This window comes from Dipodomys merriami, unplaced genomic scaffold (assembly GCF_024711535.1).
Source record: "Dipodomys merriami isolate MVZ:Mamm:240054 unplaced genomic scaffold, mDipMer1.0.p SCAF_125, whole genome shotgun sequence".
Lineage (NCBI taxonomy): Eukaryota > Metazoa > Chordata > Mammalia > Rodentia > Heteromyidae > Dipodomys > Dipodomys merriami.
In genome coordinates this window covers 1,735,885-1,752,383 of record NW_027202549.1, presented here as the reverse complement: position 1 = coordinate 1,752,383, position 16,499 = coordinate 1,735,885, and the positions used below count along the sequence as shown (strand labels likewise).

The 16,499-nt window shown below is 48.0% G+C and overlaps 1 protein-coding gene across 1 annotated transcript in view; it reads right to left on the bottom strand.

Annotated features, from left to right (window-relative positions):
• Window positions 1-778: 778 nt before the first annotated feature.
• Window positions 779-16,499, bottom strand: part of Ano10 (anoctamin 10) — a 47,088-nt gene continuing 31,367 nt past the window's right edge. Inside the window, exons 12-13 of the mRNA XM_070017610.1 lie at window positions 3,177-3,293; window positions 779-1,021 (exon numbers count right to left, since the gene is read on the bottom strand). Of these exons, the coding sequence (XP_069873711.1) occupies window positions 959-1,021; window positions 3,177-3,293 (180 nt within the window). The 3' untranslated portion in view covers window positions 779-958. The remainder of the gene's footprint in view (window positions 1,022-3,176; window positions 3,294-16,499) is intronic.

Below are 16,499 nucleotides of genomic sequence, written 5' to 3'. Positions count from 1 at the left end.
TTTAATCATTCTTCAATTAACAGTGATTCCCTCCCCCCTCAATTTCAGTCTTAGCCTCCAGGAGTATATAGTAATTTGATTTTTTTCAGGAGTAGTTAGGAAAATAGACTTTTTCAGGAAGGAATCTGTCTAAGGAACCTCAGTGGGTACATATGCCCGCAATCTTCCATGTTCCAGAACCAGGGCACGTGTGTCCTGATCCCCCCTTCTGATCCCCCATATCCTGGCTGCTCGAGGCTGCAGGCCCTTAGCTCAGCACCCCAGCTGAGGGCAGGTAAGGGGTGCGGGCCTCTGGTGCTGTGGGCTGACCCTCCCCTCTTCTCCTTTCCCCCCAGAAGCTACGGGGGGTGGTGTGGGGGGAGATGGGAGCTGCTGGTGGGGGGGTGAGCTTGGGCCAGGGAGGAGCTGGGGTTCCGTGTGCCCTCCACCCTGTGGCTGACTGGGGTGGTGGTTTTGCGGGGTGTGGGGTGCAGGTAGAGCCCCGTGCTCCCGGGACCTGTTCCCTGGAGACTTTGGGGTCACCGCCCTCCCCCCCCCCCCCGTGTCTTAGCCACCCACGCTCCCAGGGCCTGGTCCCCCGGTGATCGTGGCCACCCGTGGATCCCTGGGGCCTGGGGCACTGACACCCCGCTCACAAATGTCCCCTGTCCCTCCCTCCCCCCCATCCAGGCTCAGGTTCAAGCCCATGCCACCCCCTGTGGCGGGCAGCCCACCTGCAGAGATCTGGGCCCAGTGGCCACGTGGGAAGGGCGGCGCGGCGGGGAGAGGAGGACAGGAGGACAAGGATGGGGGTCTTTAATTGCGGTCCAAAGGCTGGGTGCGTGGATGGGCAGGAGGCTGCAGACCTCGCTCCCCGCCCCCCCCCGTGGCCCCGTGGTGCCAACTTGAGGCCGCCGCGCTCAGGGCCGCTGCTTCCTTCTCCTTCTCCTCCTCCTGGGCTGCTGCTGCCGGCCTCCCCTCAGCAGGCCGCCTCCCCGCTGGCCTGCGCCTCCTTCAGGTCGTCCGCTACCTGCTGCGCCTGCTGCGGAGAAACGCAGGGTGAGTGGGCACCCCAAATGCCCTCCCCGTCATGTCCCTCCCCCCACATCCACCCTCCATCTCCTTTTTCTGCCTCTTTCCTGGGGCCCCAAACCAGCCATCCCAGATGACCTGTCACCCCGAGGAGCCCCTGTGTGTCATCTGAACGGAGTAGCCATGACCTAGGGCACTGCGGGTGGCCATGGGAAAGCCTGCCTGGCCCCCCCAAACCTTGTCAGCCAGGCCTGACCTAGCCTCGGGCTCCCCACCTCATGTCAGATGTCTATGTCTAGTTGAGTGGCTTTCATGCAAGCCATACGATCTCCTTTGAACAACACCTGAAATACGGGCTGGGAAGGTGGCTCAGGGGTAGCGTGCTCGCCTAGCATGCATGGAGCCCTGGATTCCATTCCTCAGCACCACAGACACAGAAAAAGCCAGAAGTCACGCTCTGGTTCAAGTGGTACAGCGCTAGCCTTGAACAAAAAGCAGCTCAGGGACAGTGCCCTAGGCCCTGAGTTCAAGCCCCACAACCAACAGAAAAAGAAGATTCTCTCTGGTAAACAAACTCATTTGCTCCCAAACACACTCTGAGATAACGGAGCTGTACCACACTGCCCAGATCTCAAAGGGAAAAAGGCGGGAAGTTAGCCACGAGGATCTGAATTCACTAGGACGGAGGCATCCAACTGACCTGGCTTTCTGTTTGCTCGGCCAGCATTCTTCCCAGCCTCCTCACAGACTCTCCTGTCATTTTTGTTTGTTTGTTTGTTAGTCGTGGGGCCTGACCTCTGGGCCTGGGCACTGTCCCTTAGCTCTTCAGCTCAAGGCTAGTGCTCTACCATTTGAGCCACAGCGCCACTTCCGGCTTTTTTCTTATGTGGTACTGAGGAATCGAACCCAGGGCCTTGTGCATGCAAGGCAAGCGCTCTACCGCTGAGCCACCTTCCCAGCTCTCTCCTGTCATTTGTAAATGCCAGCACCAAAGACACCTGGTTAAAAGGTGCAGAGAAGCAGCTGAAATCCTAGACTAAAGCTCAGTCCTCGGCATCCTGGGAAACACAAGACAATAAGCTACCCCAAAAGCCAGCAGCTCAGAGAGATGTGAAGAAAGTCACTCTTCAGCCAAAAAAAAAAAAAAAGCTGGAAGTGGCGCTGTGGCTCAAGCAGTAGAGCACCAGGCTTGAGCAAAAGCAGCGCCCAGCCTCTGAGTTCAAGCCCCAGGACTGGCACACAAAACAGGATTGTAGAATTGTATAATGGGGACGTGCCGTCGTTTATTTAACCTGTCTCCTACAGAGAAAGTTCACTGCCTCCAGATGTTTGCTAAGTGAACGTTCCAGAGACTGTGTTTTGGTATGATGCAAATGCAAGCGTCACCTTTGCAAAAGCAGTCTGGGGCTGCGGGGTGATTTCAACAGCACTTCAGAAAGATGGCAACTAATTTACACCTCTGCCCAATCCTTGATGATAAAGAAGGCCATTTCCCACACCCAGTCACAGCTAGCTAGTGCCATTTTCCACACATGAGTAAAACGTGGGCGGTTCTGGGTGCTTGAATTCCCGTTTTCTTAAGTGCGAGTCATCGTGTGTTAGTTTTAATTGTTGGGTTGTCACTTTCCTGCCACAGTCCTCAGATCTTAAGCCTCCCGAGTCGCTGGGATCACAGGCCTGAGCCACCGGTGCCTGGCCCTCTAATCTTCAAAGTAAGAACACACCGGCCTCAGCGGTGACTTGGATTTCTTAGTTCTTCCTTCACAGGGGGGCTGCGTGGTTAAGGTAACCAGCAGAGCTTCCCACTCTGTCGATTGTGGGGCTTGAACTCAGGGCCTGGGCGCTGTCCCTCAGCTATTCAGCTCAAGGCAAGCGCTCTACCACTTGAGCCACAGCACCACTTCTGCTTTTCTGGTGGTTCATTGGAGATTAAGAGTCTCACTGACTTTCCTGCCTGGGCTGGCTTTGAACCACGACCCTCAGCTCTCAGCCTCCTGAGTAGCTGGGACTGCTTGGATGTTTTTGCTTACTTTATTCCTTGAAGCCGGGTTGCTCGTTATCGTTCAGGCTTGGGTGTGTGTGCACGCACATGCACAGGTGTGCCAGGTGGTGGGGAAGGGAATGGAGGGGCCGGGCTGGCCATCCTCAGCCCCGTCGGCTCTTACCTGCTGCTTGAGGGCCTCCAGAGACTCGAACTCCAGTCTGGCCAGCTTCATCTGGATGTGGCGGGGTTTGTCAGGGATGGCAAAGGCCAGGATGAACTTTAAGGCCAGGAGTGCGTGCTGAAAACAAGAAAGGCCACACGTCACTAAGAAACCCTGGGGACTCTCCCTCCAAACCTTCCTCTTCATAGCCTCTGTGGACATCCAGCGCCACCCACGCGGGTGAGCTACAGGAATCCACGTCACTGTGGCCCAGTCCGCCCCTGGTGGCTGTCTCTGCTTTCCTCTTTGGAGTTATAACCACAAACGGACACCCTGTACACTATGCTACTGCCAGTCCATTATAGACAAATCTAGCTCCTTCCACATTGTTCCCCAAGTTTTCGTCTTCTACCAGTGCCTTAATGAACAAGTTGACTGCAATCTGTGTGTGTGTGTGAGAGAGAGCGAGAGAGCGAGAGAGCGAGAGAGAGAGAGAGAGAGAGAGAGAGAGAGAGAGAGAGAGAGAGAGAGAGAGAGAGAGAAATAGAAACCTGAGGCTTGAACTCAGGGCCTGGGTGCTGTCCCTGATTATCTTTGTGCTCAAGGTGAGCGTTCTACCACTGTGTCACCTTGTTTTCTGGTGGTTTATTGGAGGTAAGAGTCTCACAGGGACTTTTCTGCCCAGGCTGGCTTTGAACCATGATCCTCAGATCTCAGCCTCCTGAGTTATAGGATGACAGGTGTGAGCCACCGGTGCCCTGCTCAGTTATGGGCTTTTTAAATATGACTGCATAAAAGTATAGCACTAAATAACATGACATTTGTAATTTAAAATACAAATGAACAGACAGGCACCAGTGGCTCACGCCTGTCATCCTAGCTTCTCAGGAGGCTGAGATCTGAGGATCGCGGTTCAAAGCCAGCTCGGGCAAGAAAGTCCGTGAGACTCTTATATCCAAGGAACCACCAGAAAACCGGAAGTGGTGCTGTGGCTCAAGTGGTAGAGCGCTCGCCTCAAGCTGAAGAGCTGAGGGACAGTGCCCAGGCCCAGAGTTCAAGCCCCACGACTGACAAAAAAAAGAAAAGAAAAGAAAAGAAAAAAAATTTGTTCCACTCAATAATCAAGTCGAGGCCAGCTAGGGCAAAAAAAGATGAGACTCCATGTCTAAGGAACCAGCAAAATGCCAGACTTGGAAGCATGGCTCAAGTGTTAAAGCGCCAGTTGAGCAAGCTGAGCAAGACTGAGACCCTGAGTACAAACCCTAATACTGACAAAAATATGTTTATTAATTCATGCGGATCTTATGTTGGCCTAGTACATATCCAATATCCCTGGAACCTAAATGAGTTGTGTACAAAAATACTCTACTATTCGTAAGGGAGTAAAATAAAAAGGTTTTGATGTAACAGACTTATTTAAAACCCATTAAATTTACATAAAAACTCCCAGCAATAGTCTTAAGTTGGTAATTATTGTGCATTATATATATATATATATATATATATATATATATATATATATATATATATATATATAGCTGAAAAAGTATCTTTAGAGATATTAGGACATAATCAAATTCCATTTCAGTATAATTATACTGTTCTCAAGGTACCAAAAAAATCTTCCTCGTGTTTATCCCATTCCATACTTTTATTAACATGAAGAAGGTAGTATAACTTTAATTAATTTGACACATTAGTAAACCCTTCACAGGTAACACTTAAAGTGCCAGGAAAGAAACTTCGTGAAAGTGTAGCTTTAAGACATACAAGAGAAAGTCAATGCTGAGAGTCAATCCAATACAATAATGGAGTGGAGTACACGCAAAATATAAAGTACCATAGTTCCAATGTAATTTATTTGTTCCTTGCAGCTGTTTAGTTTTTACTACTGTTCCAGCAACAAATATTGTCTTAATATATATTCTAATATATAGTTATATATAGTGTATATACTAAATATTAGTGTGTATATGTGTATATATCTAGATATATATATATAGATAGATAGATAGATAGATATAGATAGATAGATATACATATAGATATAGATATAGAGACAGAGAAAACGCCAGGAAAATGTTTGAATGGTGACCTGGCTCTAGACTGACATTTCCAATTCCATTTAGCTCTGAGTCTGCACATCCTCTTCCATATTAAATTAATGTCTAACATCCAAATGCCTCGCTCTGTCTGAAAAGCATCATTATGAACAAGAGAGTCTTTCTTGACATGTGCGTCGGGAGTGAGGATGGACAGAGTTGGCTGGAGGAAGGGGTGTTCATTTGTTTTCTGTTCGTGTCTGATTCTTTTTATTTTTTGTGTTGGTCATGGGGCCTGAACTCTGGGCCTGGGCGCTGGTCCCTTAGCTCTTCAGCTTAAGGCGAATGCTCTACCACTTGAGCCACAGAACTACTTCTGGTTTTCTGGTGGTTCCTTGGAGATAAGACTTTCATGGACTTTCCTGCCTGGGCTGGCTTTGAACCGTGATCCTTGGATCTCAGCCTCCTGAGTAGCTAGGATGACAGGCGTGAGCCACAGGCGCCCAGCTCCTGTCTGCTTCTTAAACGAGCTGGAGAGAGGCGTTATTATTCTCTTCAGGGTCAGAGTTTTCTGTGCCCTTCTTCCACAAAAATAGGCCTCAGCCTCTACTAGCCATACCCCGTCTGTGCACCTCCTCATGAGCTCAGGGTCCTGGGCACTGGGACAATATGACTCCTGCTCTCAAATACCGGAGGCCTAAGTATTGGGGCAGAAGATACAATGGCGGGAAGGAGCCCAGAGCAGGACCCCAAAGACGAAGTGGGGGGAAAGTGCCACTGCCAGCTGTGCCATGCCTCCAGCCTTGTTTTTTGCCGGTTACTGTTGAGACGGGGTCTTGCTTTCTGCCAAGTTATGCATGAGCCTGGTAGGCTTGAAAGCTTTTTCTGCCACGACTGGCACAGAACTATGGTCCACCTGATTACAGTCTCGCCAGGAGCTAGGATTACAGGTATGAGCCACCGGTGCCCAGCACAAAACAGATTACATATAAAAGCTGATGAATATTTGAAATTTGTTAACTTAGCAGAGCACCAGTAGCTCAAGCCCATAATCCTAGCTACTGTGGAGGCTAAGATCTGAGTTTCCCAGTTCAAAGCCAAGCCTGGCCAGGAAAAGTCTGTGAGACTTACATCTCCAATGAACCACCAGAAAACCAAAAGTGGTGCTGTGGCTCAATGTGGGTAGAGCGCTTGCCTTGAGCTGAAGAGCTCAGGGACAGCACCCAGGTCCTGAGTTCAAGCCCCACTGACACACACACACACACACACATACATACACACACACACAAATGTGACATTTAAACATAAACATAGCACCAAACAGAGGTATGAGCTGTAAGTGAACTGTCAGGCACAGGCAGTTGAGGGAGAAGAAAGCGGAGTTCAGGATCTTCTTGTCTGCCATTTGGGGCAAGATCTCCCAAGATGCAGCGTGAAGGAGTTGTTGCAGGATGACCAGCAGTAGTTCTGGTCGGCCACAGGGCTAGTGCTCTGTTTCTCTTTAAGCTCTTCCAGTAAAAGTCTCTGTAATCACATCCGCAGAGCACTTCGCAATTAGATTGCAAAGTCGTATCTGCGTTGCTTCTTGATCCACTGGGACTATCAATCACACATAACCAAACGGATGCCCTCAAGAGATGGCACAGACAGATGATCCAATTTACTCCTGGTATCCTGCCGTGAGACAGGACCCGGTCCTGACCGGAAGGCGGCCAGCTTTCTGCTAGCTACTCCAGACCTTTGCTGACCGATCTAACGGAGCCAGGAGTAGAATGGGTTGGTCCTTCGTTCACCTTCAAAAGCTTCACCTAACTAGCATTTGGGATGGTTAACCTTGGGTGTCAACCTGATCGGCCCTGGGGGTGCACACCTGCGGTATCACAGGGGAGGCGGAGCCAGGAGGACAAGTCCATGGATCACACAGAGATGCCGGGTCAGATGGAGCTATAGGACGACCCTGTCTCAAGAATAATAATCGTATAAACAAGGGCTAGGCACTCGGGGCTCACGCCTGTCAACCCAGCTACTCAGGAGGCTGAGATCTGAGGACCACAGTTCAAAACCAGCCTGGGCAGAGAAGTCTGTGACTTTTATCTCCAATTAACTACTCTGAAAAAAAGCCAGAAGTGGTGCTGTGGCTCAAGCGGTAGTATGCTAGCTTTAAGAAAGCAAAAGCAGCTGGGCACCGGTGGCTCATGCCTGTCATCCTAGCTACTCAGGCTGAGATCTGAGGATCGCAGTTCAAAGCCAGCCTGGGCAGGAAAATCTGTGAGACTCTTTTCTCCCATTAACCACCAGAAAACCAGAAGTAGGGCTGTGGCTCAAGCAGTAGAGCGCTAGCCTTGAGCTGAAGAGCTGAGGGACAGCGCCTAGGCCCAGAGTTCAAATCCCACAAAAGAAAAAAAAAAAAAAGAAAAGCAGTTCAGCAACAGCACCCGGGCCCTGTTGAGTTCTCAGAACTGGCCCAAAATAACAATAACAACAATAATAATAGTAGTAGCAGTAGTCATAAAACTAAATCCCAAGAAAGTTTTAGGAAGTATTTCTGTCACTCAGTCCTCTTAAGTCCTTTGACACCCCTCCCCTCCCCTCCCCCATCCCCACCCCATTTCCAAGTGCTTCTGTGACCTCCAGCAGGCCCAGCCAGAGACCCCAGGGCCTCACCACCTTCTCCCCCCAGGACCCTGTGCAGTGTCGATGTGTGATGGGGAGGGAGGGGGGGAAGAGGACAGGCAAAAGGGAACGTGGACTTCTAGCAATTTCCCGCAAGAAGTCACAGATGAGTTTTTCCACTCACCCAACATCCCCCTTGGGAGCTCCGTCCTTCTCAGTTTTTTCCCATGTTCCTTTGGCCTGGGTGTGATCAGAGCAACTTGGGGATCTTCTACACAGACAGACAGGGCCCACTCCCTGTCCCCCCTTTCAGTGACTAGAAATCGACAGTCACTCAGATCTCCCTAGCCTCCTTCCTCCGAATGCAGGCTGAAGGAGGAGTCCCTGCTCTTTGTACTAAAACCTGCATATGTAGTGTTAGTAATTCAACTCTGGGGGAAAAAAAAGTGTGCATCTACAACTCACTAGTATAGGTGAGTAGATTCATTCAGCACAGGTGCTGCTCAGCTATGACTCTGTCTTGAAGACAAAGCGAAATGACAGATTTCCCAGAACAACCAAGGCCTGACCTTCCCAGGGTGTCACCAGATCCAGTTTAAACGTTCTTTAAAGGACTGGTTCTGGCTACTTTCTATTCCCAGACTTCAGCAAGACCGATGTCATTTGATTATTAGCTTGTTAAGTTATTCCAGCCTTTTATAAACACGCTAGATGGGTTTGTTTTTCCTTGTTATTTTAAAACATGGAATGAGAAGTCACTGTCTTGTATGTCTACTTTTTTTCTTTTTTGTCAGTTGTAGGACTTGAACTCAGGGCCTGGGTGCTGCCCCTGAGCTTTTCTGCTCAAGGCAAGTGCTCTACCACTTTGAGCCACAGCGCCACTAAGTTTTCTGAGTGGTTTATTGGAGATAAGAGTCTCACGGACTTTCCTGCCTGGGCTGGCTTTGAACTACAATCCTCAGATCTCAGCTTCCTGAGTAGCTGGGATGACAGGCGGGAGCCACCGGTGCCTGGCTGTGTTATGTCTGCTTTTTAATTGGTATGCGAATACACAGAGCAGGTCTGAAAAGTGAAAATATAATGTAAGGTCTTCATAATTCTGCTGTTTCCATGGTAATTAGAAACGTCTAAGGCGCTGACAGCATCGTCAAAGCCCCGTGGTGTCTTACCCAATAAACAAGAAGTGATCAAGGGTCACCACAGACATGACCCCCGGTCGGCCCCCTGTCCACTCATCTGACAACCGCCTGAGATCTGTCGCCGGGGCCTCGCCACCAGGACAGAAGGAGAATCACAAGCGGTGAGTATGCCTATGTGGACATTCACAGGGAAGAGGCCTCTTGACATAGAAGCCACATGAGCGGATAAGCGAACGTGGAGAGCAAATACTGGCTTTGCCTTAAACTCCTCTGATTTAATGGGCTTTGAAAACCCTTTCCTAAGGATTTAGAAATCCCCGCTAACAGCAGCCAGGGTCTCTGGCTGGTCATTCTGGCCAGGCTTGGAACTGATCTCACATGAAATAGGAAAATACAGGCAGCCACTGACATAATAACACGGTGATCGGGGCCACGGGTTTCATCACCCCGAAGATCTCCCTCATCTTACACCCGCCAAAATGAATTCCAGTGCACTTTATTTACTGTGTTTGGGCAGGAAAGGATAAATAAAGCAAAACAGCTGCCTGACCCCTAACCCTCAGTCACGCCCTCCTCCTCTTAGCCACACCCACTGAGCTCAGCCCCAGCCACCTGGCTAATGGGAAGTTGAAAGCAGTTCAGCCACGCCCCCCTTATTAGCCATACCTGCCCAATCCCCAACCCTCGGCCACGCCCTCATCCTTAGCCACACCCACCGCCACGCCTCCAGAGCTCAGCCCCAGCCCCTCCCCCCACAACCTGTCCCCCCCAGTTCAATAGAAAGTCACTTACCCCCCTCTTTTAATCTGTAATAAACCTACCAACAAGGCTGCTCTGTGCTTTGTGTGGCAGGTGGTTGAAAGACTTGCTGGGACAGACACCAGACATTTCTCTCAACCTGCTATTCGTTCCTAAATCACGACACACTCTCTTCTCTTGAAAAGGTCGTGGCTGGCACCATCTTACATATGCATTCCTTTACATATCTCTAAATGGACCACCATCCTTCTCGTTTATACTTAAAAAAAAAAAAAGCCCACCAACCTAGCAAACTCACTCAGTTGTGCTTGTGAATCGTGACTGCTGAATAGGCTTATTTATTCCCACACCCCCCCACAGGCGTGTACGAGAAACCCAAATCACTGGACTTTGGGGCCAAGGGAACAGCAGTGGGATTTGATTGACAAGGTGCCTTTTGAATCTGGAATCACGCGAATGAATTCCAAATTCAAAGAACACATACATAACATTTAAATCGCGAAGATAATTTATTCCTGTCAGGGAAAGCCTTTCTAGTTGCCACATGCTGTCAGGAAACAAGAAGGCAACATGGTCAGGAGACAGCACCATACACAGACAAGCAAGGAGAATGAGGCCAATGACTGCTACCTGCTTACAAGGCGTAGAGAGAACCATATCTCTAATAAAACCAAGTTACAGCGGACACCCTGCTGGTTCCGGCCTGTCATCCTAGCGACTCAGGAGGCTCAGATCTGAGGATCACAATTCAAAGCCAGCCCTGGCTTTGAGTCCGTGAGACTCTTACTCCAATGAACCACCAGAAACTTGGAAGTGGCGCTGTGGCTCAAGTGGTAGAGCGCTAGCCTTGAGCTGAAGAGCTGAGGGACCGCGCCCAGGCCATGAATTCAAGCCCCGTAACTGACAAAAACAAAAAACAACAACCCCAAAACCTCCCACTAAGTTATATATATGAGACAAAGGAGCTGAAAAGAAATGCTTTGGTATAATTTTCAGGACTCTGTGCATGTTTGATGACAAGGAATTTACCAACCCCAACAACACATCTACCAATGAGGACATGAGCTGGGCAGACTGGCAGGGGACCGAGTCAGAAGCGGAGACAGCACACAGGCCCTGCTCCAAACACCAGAGGAGAGCTCCGATCTGAGGCCGCGAACAGGTACATCTTACAAACACAAACACACACTTGTGAAAACGTGGAATTGGTCTTTGGTTTTGGTTGGAAGATAAGAGTTTTTAACTAATAATATGTAAACTAAAATTTTCTTCGAGCATATTTAGCCCTCAGAAGCTTTCCTTTCTCTTCCTACTTAGCAACCTTTAGAAGGGCATATACTTCATTTTAATAACACTAGAACATTCTAGTAACATTCTAGTTGGGACGGGCAACCCATGTTATTTTTCTTAATTGGGAAGGATGGAGATTGGCGACATTCACCTTTTTACTTTAGCGGGGGCCTTGGAGTCCAAGTTTCCAATTTAATCCATTTTTGCATCATGGTACCTGTCTTGGGGTATGAATTCTGGGGCTGGGTGCTGTCCCTGAGCTTTTCTTTGCTCAAGGCAAGCGCTCTACCACTTGAGCCATAGTGCCACTTCCAGCTTTTTGAGGGTGCTTAACTGGATATCAGAGTCTCGAGGACTTTCTTGCCTGGCCTGGCTTCAAACCTGATCCTCAGACCTCAGCCTTCTAAGTAGCCAGGATTACAGGCGTGAGCCACTGGTACCCAATTCTGCTCAAGCTTTTTAGTAATAACGGGTGGGAAGAGAATTACAACAAAACGGAACAATCACAACTAGAAAGATGATGCACTGGTCCACCTGGTACCATTTCACCTAATTAGGATATGTATGTGTTACTTAGCCAAGAAATCAAAGGCAATTGGGCTTCGGGACAGGCTGTGTCAGTGCAGCAACAGCTAAGTGTCTCCAGAAGAGGGCGCTGGCTGACAAGGAGTCTGGGATCTTGTCAGTGTGAGAAAAACCTTCCTGAGGCAAAGGGTTAACCTGCAGGGGAAGGGGGAGAGTGGAGGAGGAGATCAGGCTAAAAAGCCAGCAGAAACATCTGCCTGCATGCAGGCTCAGCTCTCTCTAAAAGGGGAAGTGTGAGCTATCTCCTGGTTTCTCTAGAAACTCAGAGGGAGGGCTTTAAATGAAACGAATTTAAATTCTCTGGGTCACCACAATAGCCCACAAGTAGCAATTACATTAGGCAAAGAAAATGGAGGCTGCCCACTTTGGAAAGCAGTATGGAGGCTTCTCAAAAGACTCCACATGGAGCTCCCCTAAGACCCAGCAACTCCACTTTTGGCATTTACCCCCAACAATCACAAACCAGGCCATACCAAAGCTACCAGCACAACCATGTTTATCGCAGCATTAGTCACCATAGCTAAGATATGAAACCAACCCAGATGCCCCTCAGTAGATGAATGGATCAAGAAAATGTGATTGGAATTCCATCAGAAAGAATGACACTGCCCCCTTTGCTAGGAAATGGAAAGACTTGTAAAAAAACATTTATTAAGTGAAGTAAGCCAGGTCCAAAGAAACATAGGTCTCATATTTGCAATAACTAGTATATGTCTAGGATAAGCAGAAAAGGTCAAAAGTTATGTATATATGACCATGTAAGATGATGCCAAAAGAAATAAACCCCAAGATAGGGACACAAGAGGTCTTATCTTTGTTGCTGTTGTTTTTAATGTACTTACAATGTACTATGTGATTTTTTTTTTGGTTTCTTTTGTACATTCTTCCCCCATGGAACAACCTATTTTCACTGTAGTTTATTCCAGTGCCCTGCATCTTGTATATACATTTTTCTAATTTGGGGAGGGGAAGGGAAATAACAAAATGCTGAAACAAGGATACAGGTTGACCCATTGTAACAATGAGATGTACAAGACATGTTGAAAACAAACTTTACAATTTGGGGGGGGGGAGGAGTTGGGGAGGTGGGGAGGAAAGGGATGGTAGGGGAAAAACAAAGGAGGGGGTAACAATGCTCGTTAGGAAATGGACTCATTACCTTACTCATGTAACTGTAACCCCTCTGTACAGTTTCTTTACAATAATATATATATATATATATTAAAAAGAAAATGAAGGTTGGAGCTGTTAAGAGGACAAAATGGAAACGGATGTGGTAGTTTTACTGGGGACACAGAGCCCTCTGGGGTTTTACCACCTTACCTCATCTCTCTCAACACCCATCCCCTCAACATGACTGCCATTCTCCCCAAGAAAACCCCATCTCTGGTTCTGGCCTCTTTTAATTATGTCTGCCCCTGCCACATAAAGCCCCTGGATTTCACACTGTTCAACACGCCACTCGCTGTTCTAAGGGGTGGAAAATCTTGGGGACTTCAAAGCTGCTTCCGATTTTCTTGAAGAAAACTGGCTTTCTACCCTGAGATAGAGGGAGGAAAAACAAAGAAAAAGGAAGAAACCAAAAATGCTTTCTCACCTCCCTAACTCCTGAAAGAAAGAAAACAAGACAAGGTGGAGGCTGACTTGCACTTGATTTTCTGTATGTGAAAGGCTAGTTCAGCCCCGTGCTGTGGGCTCACACCCATCATCCTAGCTGAGTCCTCAGAGGGCTGAGATCTGGGGATCGCAGTTCAAAGCCAGCCGGGGCAAGAAAAGTTGGTGAGACTTTCAACCTCCCAGGAACCGCCAGAAAACCGGAAGTGGAACTGTGGCTCAAGTGGTAGAGCGCTAGCCTTGAGTAGATGAGGACAGTGTGCAGACCCTTGAGTTTAAGTCCCATGATCGACAAAAAATATAAATAACTAGGGAGGGGGGGAAGAAGGGAGGGTAGGAAAAGAAAAGACAGACAGAATGAGCTTAGGGGCAAGTTCAAGAGGAGGCGATGGATAATACCTAACTCGTGTAGGGGTGAGCAGGGGTACATGTGCTATAGTAACAGGAGATCTGCAGAGAGCAGACACCTGACTGAGGCCTTGAAAATAGACTGGGAGGAACACGGTATTTGTCTGTGGCTAGCTGGAGGTTTTACGACACTGCAGCTTCAAGAAAACAATGCGGCCAGAACTTGAAGCTGATGGGTTTTCTACCTCTTGAATTGTTCCCCTGGGCAAGTCTTTTCTGCAAACAGCCCTGTTGCAGACCAGTGCAAAAGGATCTTTTGGTAGTGTTGAGACTGGTCTTTTCCTGAGCTTTCTAGGGCAAAGGACAGGTCAGGTTAACTGCTGTCAGGACCTAAAAAGTGTCAAATAGCCAGGCATTGGTGATCACGCCTGTGATCCTAGCTACTCAGAAGGCTGAGATCTGAAGATCATGGTTCAAAGTCAGCCCAGGCAGGAAAGTCATAAGACTCAAACCTGCAATGAATCGATTGAGCTGTGGCTCAAGTGGTAGAGAGCTAGCCTTAGCACAAAAGCTCAGAGACAGCACCCAGGCCCTAATTCAAGCCCCGGGATGGGCATGCGCACACATGCACACACATGCCTGTGCACACGCGCGCGCGCACGCACACACACACACACACAGTTCCAAGTTATTTGCGAAAAACTAGATATCCTCAAAATCGAATTTAAAAAGAACATGTGCTAGCCACAATTTTCAAAGGCAAAAGAAAAATTTCCTGCCAAGAAAAGCAAAGGCAAGTTTTCTTTCAGCAAAGAAAAAAAAATCTCTCCCAGTAGTTCAAACAAAACAAACAAATACAAACCAAAAGAACCAGGCCTCTGGCTCAGAGGTCCCCAAGGACAGAAGCCCCCCGCCCCCCCCCCCCCCCGCCCCCGACTGACACCATCAGGACCAGTCACATTTCAAGCCAAATTTTTGCTCAAGTCAAGAATCACAGAAATTGTGCTTTCTTGCAACACTACGTCGTTCCACGAAGAACACCCCCAAAAGAGGCCCAGGTTTATTTTCTTTCAAGAAGAGTGAAAACTTAAAAAGACACTTCAGGAAGCGATGTGGAAACAGAAGCTGGAAGCTGTCCAGATTTTTTTGATTTCTTTTTTTTTTTTTATAATTGTCTCATCCTTTTCCAATCTGATAGCAATTTGTCTTCGTGGAGGCTTTCCAAAGGTTCTCACAGAAATGGTGGCTCTCTTATTTTAGCACACACAAAACACACACACACACACACACACGAATTTTAAAAAATCAGTTTTCATTCTGTTTAATTAAATTATGGTAATTTACAGGAACAAGAATGCCACCCATTTATAAACAAAGTTGGAGCTAAAACATCTCTTGGTTGGCGTGGTCTCCCCTGGACCCTCCACCTGACAGGCTGTGGGGGGAGTAAGGGGGGCCTGGGCTGGTCCCCTCCAGGTCCCCTCCAGGTCTTCTGGGACAGGAGATGACAAAGGAGCCCTCTAGGGAAATTCTGCTTGTTAAAGCATTCCAACACCGAGGCTGTGCTTGAGCAATGCCTGCTTGCTTTCAACCTGTAATAAATACCTCGCCAATGAAAGAATTGGTTGTTACTATCATTCATTGTTCCTACACCATTAGGATGAGACAGCGTAAATCTGGAGGGGGAAAAAAAAATCAAAGAGGAGGATAGCCCCTAGGAAGACTAGAAAAACCACCAAGACTAGAAGAAAATGAAAACAGGAAACTAGGCCTGGTATGGTAGCACACACCTGCAATCCCAGAATCAGAGGCTGAGGCAGGAACATTGGGAGTTCAAGGTAAAAAAGGAGACCACTTTGAGAAATTTAAATATCTATATATAGATAGTCTATCTACCTCTATCTATCTATCTATCTATCTATCTATCTATCTATCTATCTATCTATCTATCTATCTATCTATCTATCTATCTGTCTATCTATCTTTAATGCAAGAGACCCTGTATTTAAAAAGAAGATAGCCAGGAGCTAGTGGCTCACACCTGTCATCCTAGCTATTCAGGAGGCTGAGATCTGAGGATAGCCGTTTGAAACCAGCCTGGGTAGAAAAGTCCCCGAGACACTTAACTCCAATAAACCACTCAAAATCCAAAATCCAGAAGTGGTGCTACGGCTCAAAGTGGTAGAGCACTAACTACTAGCCTTGAGCACAGAGAGGCTCAGGGACAGAACTCAAGTCCTGAGGTAAACCCCCATAACCAGGGGGGGATGGCGGGGGGGGGGGAATCAATCAATCAATCAATCAAGATAATGATGTCATTTCGTAATTTCATTCAAATATTCCCCCAATTCACAAGTCAACCCCTCATTTAACCCTTCCAGAAACCCAGCACATACAAATCCCTGAGAAGCGGAGCTTGGCTAGGGGTCCCTTCCTAGGTCAAGTTGTAAACTCCCACTAATTTTAACAAAACCTTTTAATTAGGTAAGTTAGACCTAACTGGAGGTGTGTATGGGAGGAACACAATAACAAATACCAAAGACTTACATAACCTTGCTGTATGTATCTACTAACCTAATCCTCATAATAAGTAGAAGAAGTAGGTTCTGAAAAAGCCACAGAGCTGGTCAATGTTGGAGGAAGGCTTCGAACACGGAACCCATGTTCTTCTCCTCTGTGCCATACCAAAGACTACAGCTCACCTTCCCTTTGGATTTTCAGTGCTTTTGTCTAAGTGTTTTCATCATAGATGTTCATTATAGACCTGAAATTAGTGGAAGTGTAACTGCCACAAAGGGCAAGATATTTGCATGAGGGGGAGAAAAAAAAAGACTGTCGGGAAGCTCAGCACCTAGGAGAGGAGACACAGGTGCTGGCCAGCGCCAACAGTACCCCGCAGGCAGGGGCCGGGGATGGTCCGGCGCCCAGGAGGTGGGAAGCAGGGGAGGGAGAGG